This window comes from Brachionichthys hirsutus, chromosome 9, assembly GCF_040956055.1.
Source record: "Brachionichthys hirsutus isolate HB-005 chromosome 9, CSIRO-AGI_Bhir_v1, whole genome shotgun sequence".
NCBI classification, from domain to species: domain Eukaryota; kingdom Metazoa; phylum Chordata; class Actinopteri; order Lophiiformes; family Brachionichthyidae; genus Brachionichthys; species Brachionichthys hirsutus.
The window spans coordinates 2,913,171-2,923,530 of NC_090905.1; the positions used below are offsets into that span (position 1 = coordinate 2,913,171).

At 41.1% G+C, this 10,360-nt stretch overlaps 1 protein-coding gene across 1 annotated transcript; it reads left to right on the forward strand.

Annotated features, from left to right (window-relative positions):
• The first annotated feature begins 227 nt into the window (after positions 1-227).
• ak4 (adenylate kinase 4) lies at positions 228-6,715 on the forward strand. The gene is made up of 5 exons (XM_068743192.1): positions 228-619; positions 1,802-1,921; positions 3,002-3,174; positions 3,413-3,531; positions 3,815-6,715. Exons 1-5 carry the CDS (start codon positions 478-480, stop codon positions 3,939-3,941), a joined length of 681 nt encoding a protein of 226 aa, XP_068599293.1. The 5' UTR covers positions 228-477; the 3' UTR covers positions 3,942-6,715.
• The last annotated feature ends 3,645 nt before the right edge of the window (positions 6,716-10,360 follow it).

Genomic DNA, 10,360 nt, shown 5'->3' on the forward strand with positions numbered 1-10,360 from the left:
TATTCTTATTTACTTTCTGTTTTCGGTGAGATTTTGGAGTCACCGACAGCAACAGGCTGCCGCTGCTGCGCACCTAATTTAAAACTAGAGCGACCAGTTTACGCTCCAAACTGTAAACCCGTCATCCGCATTTTTCATGGGTGAATTGCGCAGAGAAAACGGGGCGTTGTGGCGACTCCCTCATTCATTTGCAGCGAGCAGGCTGGTCTTAAAGACGCAGACCGGTTTAGAGTATCCAGAGAGAAAAGAGAGGTGGGGGGGGGTGGAGGAAAAGGGCTTTCAGAGTAGGAGTAAGATGTGCGCAATGAGTGGGCTGCGCTTATATTAAGGAATCGCACGCTCCTGTCATGATCTGAAATTCACCCTGACAAGAGAAGTTTATTGGACATCCGCGGGTTTATTAGAAGCCTGTTTGAAGCCTCCTAGAACTTGTGCGTCCCGCAGGTCTTACAATTGGAGCCAGTGTCCGAGGGAAACATGGCTAAGTTTTTCCGAGCTGCAATCATGGGTCCACCAGGATCGGGAAAAGGAACGATATCCAAGAGGATTGCGCACAATTTCGGCCTGCAATATCTGTCCAGTGGCCACTTTCTACGAGAGAGCATAGCGGCGAATACAGGTAGGATGCGTCGACCCAAATGCCTGGTTGGTCGAGGTAAATCAATAATAATAATAAATTAATTAAAAGTAAATAAAAAAAAAAGACGTTTCCAACACGCGTCATGCCAACACGATGATAAAGTTTGCGGAACGAAGTTGATCTAATCTATTATTTACAGACTGTGAGCAATTTACCGCTACTTCATCTTTATTTCACTTAAAAATAATCCACTTAGGATACTTTTATAAATCATTTCTTTCTGTATTTCAGACGATGTTAAAAAAAAAATCGGATTTCTGATAGGATATTATTTAGCTATTTCTTCTTAATTTTCTATTAATTTCATCACATGTCTTTGGTGATGGCTGGAATCTTTCAAAACCAGGGGTCATACAGGGGTCACTTTGTCTTTTTACAACTTCACGCACATTTCTGAAATAAAGTTGATAACTTTTCACCAGTTGTCCTTCACTTGTTATCTCTACACTATAGCTCTGAGCAAAAGTCATATGTAATTTGAAATATTTTTCAAATCATGCTTACATATAATTTTAGGCTGGGGTGCATTGAAAACACAAGACAGTTCTTTTTCTAGTACATAATACATACAATACTTTAAAATAAGCTATGTATATTATTATATGCCACAATTTAGAGCAGAAATATGTATGACTTGAGCCCGGACAGGAACTTCAGTGACGAGTTCGTACCAGTGTTACATCCATGGATACGTTTATTGACTGATGGTCCACTTTCAAAATGTCAAACTTCCTCTGGAGAGGCTACGTGGATGTGACCAAATCACACACAGGAGGGCTTTTGAGAAACATTTATTCTGTTTTCATGTATAGTCTACTGGATGTGACAAAAACAAAATACAAAAATATTGGACGTCCTCTAATGGCAGTCCATTTACCATTTTCAAAAGACTAAACTTTATGTAATTAGTTTAGTCTTTTGTGCTTTCAAACAAGTTCCAGCATAAATACACCAGCGAATCCAGAAACCCAACAGTGTTTATTTAATTAATTACATGACGTGTCATAAATATTGATTCAGCTTCCAGTACCATTTTAAATTAATTGAACTTAGTGGTTACAGCCAGGAGGTTTCAGATATATTTCTACACAGTAAATGCTGTATGCTGATATGCGACACATAATATATATATATTTTTTAAATCTATGTCTTGTATTCCAGAAGCCGGCCTGCAGGTGAAAAACTATGTTGACAGAAGTATGCTGGTTCCTGACCAAGTGATGACCAGAATTATGCTGCCAAGACTGGAACAGCTGAGCAGTCACAGCTGGCTGCTGGACGGTATGAAATGCAGTGTTTTTGCTTTTTACATTAAAGTGCATGGTTGTATTTTATTCTCCATGTGAACTGTAGAACACCAACGTTTCATTCCTCATCTCGCAGCAGCCTCCTTCTCCTGCCTTCATTTCTAGTCATTTCTCAGCAGGAGTCTTTTCTTCATAATGCCGCGTCACGGCAATACATTATTAGCTGTTGTGTATGTCCTGTATAATAGGACTCCCCCCCCCCCCCCCCATGCATGTACAAAAGTAATATGCTGGTTAGAACTGGCTTTCAAGAGATAATGATGATGACAAAAGAGTGGGAGTCATTTGAACTTCAACTTTGAAGCGTCATCGCTGAACAAATAATTTGTGTGTAGAGAGAGGAGCGAGAGCGGCCGAATCAAGGTTACACACACACGAATCCGTAAATAGACGCCCTCGCGCTCCCATTTATCTGGGTTCATTCATTACGTTGACCTGGTGACTAATAATTGGATCTTATTACTCACCACAGTTTATTAATTTGCTTGTTACTAGCCATGCTTTTGAGACAGCACACGTGTTAGATCAGTAAATGTTTACATGTGTATACTGTACGCTATATAATTATCATTCCCTGCTGTCCATATGTAACCCCGCATTAATGCGCTCTCATCAATCCGCTGTGAGCAGCATCATACTCTGGCAGTTAGCAGCTCCTCTTGGAGGAGCGTTCAGGGTAGCTGTGACAAAAGTGGAATTTTACAACTTCTTACTGTATCATCAGTGTGTGTGTGTGTGTGTGTGTGTGTGTACGCTAGCATGAGTCTGCTTCTTCCTCGACTGGCGAGACCGGTTCCTGAGGTGCAGCAGGTTGTTGCATCCGTCTAGATTTTCAGTCTCACTACTTTGTTTCACGCACCACCATGACGCTCACCTTTTGAGTAAACGGTCTCGGCCCCTATTGGACAGGATCGGCGTGAAAACGGTTTCTCCTGTCTTGTCCTTGTCTTTGTCTTGTAATTACTGTGGACGTCAATGACGGGACACCAAACCCAACTGTTCGTAGTTGAAGCTGCCGCCCTCCCTTCTTTTCATCTTCTCTTCTTCTCCTCAGGTTTTCCCCGTACTCTCTCTCAAGCTAAAGCCCTGCATGATTTGTGCCAACTTGACCTGGTCATCAGCCTCAACATCCCCTACGAGACTCTGAGAGAGAGACTGAGAGATCGCTGTGTCCATCCTGCCAGCGGTAGAGTCTACAACTTGGGCTTTAACCCACCACGAGTACAGGTGACAGTGTAGTCACAGTGGGACGTTTGATCTGCTAAAAGAGGCATTCAAAGGCACAATCTCAGTTCAAATCTCTTCCAGATTTCACAATGTTCAATTTGTGCTCTTTTTTCATAACTCCAGACGATCTTGATATTGATGTAGTCGTGACTGCAGATATCCATCTGCCATGACCAGGATTGTTGTGCCGTGAAATTCCAGTACAATGTCTTGGGCTGACCTTCATTGTCTTCTTCAGGGTAAGGATGACATCACCGGGGAGCCGCTGATCCAGCATGATGATGACAAACCGGAAGCCTTGATGGCCAGACTGAGACTCTACAAAGATGTGGCCAAGCCTGTCATAGATTTATACAAGTCAGTAAATGATTTTCAGCCTGAAACTCTATGACGATAATCAATCAGATGCACTATTGACAGGTCTTATTGTTGTTGCAGAAAACTAATATTAGGTTGCTAATGTGAAGTGCATTGATAAGCAAATTGAAATACAGTAGAAATGAAAGGAATTATGTACTGTATCTGGTAGTTTCTTGAATTAAATGGGTAATTTAGAGACCATTTAGCAAAATTATGTCATTCAATTTATTCATTATTCAATATTCTAACATCTAATTTCTACAAATGTGTCCTGTCTCAGAAAACTGGGAATCCTGCACTCATTTTCCGGCACAGAAACGGACCGGATCTGGCCTTATATCAACTCCCTCCTCAGCGCTAAGATGCACATACAGCCCACAGTTGCCTTCCAAAGCCAGTCACCGTGACACTCTGAATGTAAATACATGGGGGGGAAGCAACTGGAAGCCGCCAGAAGACCCTCATCTCAGATTAGAAATTCAATCATAGCTCATTCAAGGATGCTGTGGTGAAACCAAAAAGTTAAAGATTTTAAAAGTATTTTCTTCATGGTGGTTCTCCGGTTATGACTAGAAACCAAAGATAGAGTGTCTGACTCCAATATTAAATGTGCAATATATCACAAAATTATTGTTGTTATTAATATAAAACTTAAAACTAAATTTGGAAAACTGACTTAAATATTATGCCATCTTTGCACATTTGATTAAATACACCTTAACCTTCAGTGGCCCCTCTTGCCTGTAATAAGATGGGATAGACTCCAGCTGATCCGTGACCCGCAAGGCGGATGAAGTGTCTGTAGACAAGATGATTACAGTTGTCTCATCTACAAGACAATGGATGGATGGAAACCTTCAGTGAAAATGAAAATAATGATACAATTATTACTGATGCAAAGCAAGAAATGGCATGTAGATAAAAAAAAAATCCCTCTTCATCTGGTGAACACATCCTCTTCGCTTCCCTTAGAAGCCCTTGCTGCCCTTTCCGGTAGGGATAAGTGCATCTGCAACATCCAGCCTGGATGTTTCGAGCTTTTTGCGCATTTGTTGACCGAGGCTTTCAGCACCACGGTGATAAAACAGCCATCCGCTGTTGATGGCTTTAACAGCCATTCATTACTGGAGCCTGAGTCAGAAGAACAAATTGGCATCTCATCCTCTCTCATTCCACGACTCATTTTTCCAGTTCTACGAATTGAGCTCACTGTAACGCCCCACAGGGAAAATATGCAGTTTTGCAGTCACGATCTACCGCTGTGCACGATTAGATTGTGAAGTGGATATTACCGTGACTTTCTCTTCGAAGCTTGAATTTGAATACCACGCACCGGAATACACACAGAACTGTTCAATAGATGCTGAATAACGGCACAAACATGATCAGAGCATTATCATTACAGTGAGTCTTTGGAATCTATCTTTCTGTTTTACTGAAAAGCCCTTGATTTATCATTCCTCGCAACCTGTTTTTTCAATGGACATGATGCATTAAGATAATATGTTTTATTATCTCACCACGGCTTTAAAATGGCAGACTCACTCACAAAGACCAGTAATTTTGGTTACTTTTTGCTTGTGCTGGGGGGGAATAATGAACAGTGAGCGACGTTCAAGGGGAATCGTTAGAATCTCACTTCCTCTGTATTTATCTAAAGTTAAATAAGGACTAAAGATGGAAATTAGCCATTGGCTATAATCTTACAGATTTACGCGTAAACGTTCATGAATATGTATTGTCCCTGTTTAAATGAACTCAAACTTAATACTTAATACATTCTGTTGCATCTAAAACCCAAAATCAAACTTAGGTAGACATTATTTGGGTTCATTTTCAGTAAAATGTTTAAATCTATGCCAATTAAGTGCTGTTCTGTGTATAATTCCTGGAAATCTGTTGTTAAATAACATAGCTAATCTGCAGAATCAGATCAGATCTTCTAATCCCTTGACAGCACTTTTAGTTTTGACTGTGATGAAAGCCAACAGGCAGATACATAAAGTACAGCTTCCACATGGAGTCAATTAATTAATTGGCTGATTTAAATAACATTTGTCATCATCGCTTAATCATTTAAATGAATTCTTTGGTACAACTGGTTTCATCAATGTTAGAAGTAGATCATTTTCTTTTCTGAGTTCCCTCCACAGTTTTAAGACATGTAAATATACAGGACTCTAAATTATCCAGGGGTGATTGGCTCCCTGCACCACAACTCTGTAAAGGAAAAGGGATTATAGAAATTGAATGATTGTAACTTGTAACCAGCATTCATGGGTTGTGTTGCTGTGTTTCTGAAACTTTCAAATTGCTGGATGTAACTTCGGAAGCAAGTAACTTTTAGGATTCTGGTAAATAAGTAACGGTCATATTTATCAGATCACTTGAATGTATTGTACAAGAAGAACAAAGTTACAAATGTTAACTCTAGACATTTTATGTTTTTTAATAGAGAGTTGCTTCCTTATGTGGAAAAAAACACACATCAATATAGAATTATTTTTATTAACAAGGATATAGTTTCATTTTATTTTCCTGCTCTGGTAATCTGACTGTTTTCAGATCTTAGAAATGAATTTTATCAATTCATTCACAGTGAAGCCTTGAAATACTGTTGTACATTCAGTCTGGGATCAGACACAAATAACCAATCACATGCAAAAAACATCTTACATAACTTTTCTCAGAGGTCAGACCTGCCTTATGTACCGGTAATGCTTTTTTGGCAGCATTCTCGTTTTATTGGTTGTTGTATGTTGTGCAGACTGATTGAGAGACAGACCAAAGATACATAATGTTTTTTTTTATTAAAACAAAAAAAGAAGCTTAAAATGCTGGTGGATTCTAAATGTCACCAACATGTCCATGTCTTTGTGTCCTGAGATGAAGTATGAGAGCTATGCTGTTGGCTTGATGAAATGGGGATGTGTCATTGGGTGGTGCCTCGCTTGGGTGTCATGTTGGGCATCATGTGCTGTTTAGTGAATGGGTGTGATGGGAAAGTATTATTACCACACCCCACTGCTGTTCTGTAACACAACAGCTCATTTATGCGTCTCTGCTTAAGGCTGTGTTGCCCGAACATGTTACCTGCAAGGAACAATAAAAAAAAAAATTGTCACAGCTGCTTGCGCGTGCGTGTATGTATTTGTGTATACATTCACACACCTGCAATGGTAGTATCAGCAAAATGCGTGTGGGATGTGTTGTACTTGAGATATTTGTCATTTAATGTATTTCTACTTCTACTCCACAACATTTTGGAAACTGGCATTGCACTTGTTTACTGTTCTGTATTTAAGTAGTTAAATTATCAAAATGTAAAAATTGCGCCTCACGCCGTTCTGTTAGCTTTCATAACGTGTAAGACAGGACGCAGCAGGAGCGTGCGTTAATTTGACTAACCGCGAGATACGCAGTGTATTTAAAACACGCACTCATAAATAGGCACTGACACGCACGCGCGTAACTAGAACGCGGTGGTTGCCTCCGCCTCTCTTATCTAATCCTCCCAGATCTGTCAATAAACCCCATGTGCGTGCGTTAGAACTTGCTTGAACTCCGATTCAACCGTAAAGCTTTAACGCGGAATGGACAACGCAGAGCGACGTTAGACGTGACAATCTTACGCATTTATGTTCAAGGATCCCACAATAAATTGGTTAATTTTAATTGCGTCCAAAACGTGACCGGCACTAATTTTTATTTTTCTGTCTGCTGAACGAAAGTGAAGCTCATTCAACCTGAAAATATGATTACCAACTCCAGCCGCAACCCAGGCGAGGTTATCTCCGGTTACGTGATCGTGGAGTTTACGTATTCGTGCGTGCGTGACGGTGACTCTTCATGCGCTCTTGCGCAGTCGATATCTCCGTGCGAGCCAGTCAGAGGCAGAGTAGGGCGGGTCTAAACGTCGACGTAGTAGGATGACACGTTTGCTTCCGAGTGCACTTTTATCATTATGATACATTTGATTTTTAATTATTCCTCATATACACCCTCCCACATATCCTACGTATATTAACACTCTAAATCAATCAGCTGATCAGACTTTTTTTTTTTCAAAATAGCATGCAATTTACAGTATTTTGTAAACAATCCACCAAACAAAAGAAATTGGAAGGATGAAGAGGAAAGAGACTATATCATTTGCAATAAAAAAAAAAATAGCTATGCGATTAAAATCAAGTTAAAAGGATAACAATAGTTATAGTAAGAATAAATTAAGCAATCGCTGTTACGCCATAAATAATATCACTAAAATTACTAAAGTCAACATGGATAGATTTCTTTTATTATTATTATTGCTGAATATAAAAATAGTTGATTAATCGACGATTGAAGCTCTCCGCCTCCTCTGAAAGACATTTCCTTTCAACAATCCACTTTTAGTTACTATTCATTTTTTGTTTTTAAAGTCCATCACAGGTTTTCCCAGTTTGCCTGGAAGCGCGACGCTGCGCAGGGTCTAATGCACAGATCTATAAACCTCCGCTCACGCTTGCATCGTCTCCTAATGGTTAATCCAAGTAGTATACAGATCTACGAAATACCCGCGCAGGCTCGTCTTCGTTGACCATATGCCGTATGTTATTAGCTGACGGGTCCCAGGACTGGCGCTTCTTCTGGGGGAATTTGGGAAATTGGGAAATCCTTGCAAGACTGCGCGTCTCACAGGACGTTTGACGCTTTGACCTTTGCCTGGCGGCGAATGACAAATCCAGCGACTCTATGAGCGGAGCAGGAGGTCAGAGCGCATCTCCACCGCGGAGCAGGGCGGCACTCCCGGGAGAATGGTAGAAAGCACCCCGAAAGGTAAAAGGCATCTGCAGCATTTTCTGTTCTTACTCGATTTGGTGTCATTTTATTAGTCGTGCTTTAGTGACCAGGTAGCCATGGAGATAGAACGTGCACGAACTGTGCGCTGTTACGTAATGCCAGGCTACCCCTGGAAATCCACACCACGTCCCTCCCTCCCGTAGCGCATCTCTGCAAGGTGGATCGAGAGGCTGTGATCAGCGCAGGGCGCAGCTGATCGACGGCTTGATCGACGCTCACTTAGAAATTCGTCTGAAAATGGAAAACTTGTCTGCGCTCAATGCCGCCCTGTTGGCGAGATGCGCACATCCTGAATGACGTCATTGGATGAGTCTATTTTTGTACGGGAGGTGAAATCTATTTTCCACATATACGTGTAATGGAACTACATCCCCCATGTAGCCTGTAATGATCAATACGTTCTCGCGCATGGCATCTCCTCCAATCATGATTGGAGGAGATCAACAAATTGATGTAGGAACGCTGTTATTTTAACATGACTGGTGTTTTCTGGTGTGAATAATGGTTTATTGATCCCAGGCGTTGTCAGAATTGCCGTTTACATCACGCAGTGCTCGATTCATTACAATTCAAGATGGCTCTAATATCAAACCAATCAAAATCGAAGTACCCATGGATTATCCAGTGTGCAGGGTTTAATTCAGATCATAATCCAAATCAGATACCCCCCCAAAACACAAGTTGCTAAAGTTATTATATAAATAGGAGAGGAAAAAGTAGAATTTATAGAGATGGAGAGAAACACAAGGCTAAATTAAAGTAGAAAAAAATTACAATACCGAAGTAAAAAAAAACCAAGTGCTTCAAATTGTACCATAATGAGCAAATGTTCTCACTACGTGTTCCAAAATTGATGTATACAGTATTTACATGAACACATCCAAGATGAGTCAACAAACTCACGGTCCGGTGTGATTTAGCGTCATCTAGTGGTGTGGTTGCGCCCCCCTCCCCCCAATCTCACAGCCCCCTTCACTGGAAGATAAAAGTGGCAAAAACATGAAATGCTCACTGAAAATGCAGCGATATTTGATCCTTTTTTAGTTTTAGTTTATCCATGCTCAGTACTTCAACAAGATATAAAGGATTGTTGTCACTCCCTAAAGTAGGCTGGTTGTCAGCTCAGTAGAAGAAAACCAGGTCAGCATGGATGCAGTTTTTTGTGTGTATTATGATCTAGGAGTGAATATATGTGGCATTTCGGTATTTGCCACAGAGAACAAGAATCCTTGGATTAGAAAATCTGAGGAGTCAAAGACGTATCCTCAAATTAAAATATACGGTCCCTGTTTTTAGGTGAGTCCTGCTGATCCAGCAGATTCCTGGATTCTGCTTTAACCCTCACGAGGATAATCATTAATCCTTTACAATGCAACATGGGGACACAAGCCTCAATATCATATTGCAGCCTATGTCAGCCAAATGCAGATTATATTCTCATGCTAAATGCTGGGAATAATGAATGTTTTACAAGTTTATCCAAAAATATGTCAGAAATGCTGAAAACATATTTATGTTAAATGCAAACTTTCAGATCTGTTTGCATGTTTGATTTGGTCGTGGGTTGATCCATATGATCCATGTGTAAACAGTATGGTCCTGTGGTGTCCTGATTGCACCTGCTGGCTCTTTCTGGAAGAGCAGAGAAGGGCCTCAGTTGTTTGGCATAAGCTTGGAACAAGACAGGAAGCTCCTTTGCTACAGTGGAGCGGCGCTCTGCATCCGGTTATGGCGGGGGGGGGGGGGGGGGGGGGGGGGGGGGGGGGGGGGGTATCGTTCCTCCCCTTTGGACATTTTGTTCCGGCATGGGCTTTGAGCTCCTGTCTGCACGCCTAAAAGAGTTTCCCAGACTCATGTCCTCTTTTCAGAACCATGCAGGGCTTCTGTTGCCGGGGGACAAGGCAGAGGAAGGAAGCATGCCATCAGCGGCCAGTGCTCCGTGCTGCATGGATCAGGGGTCATTATCCAAACAATTACAAATCTA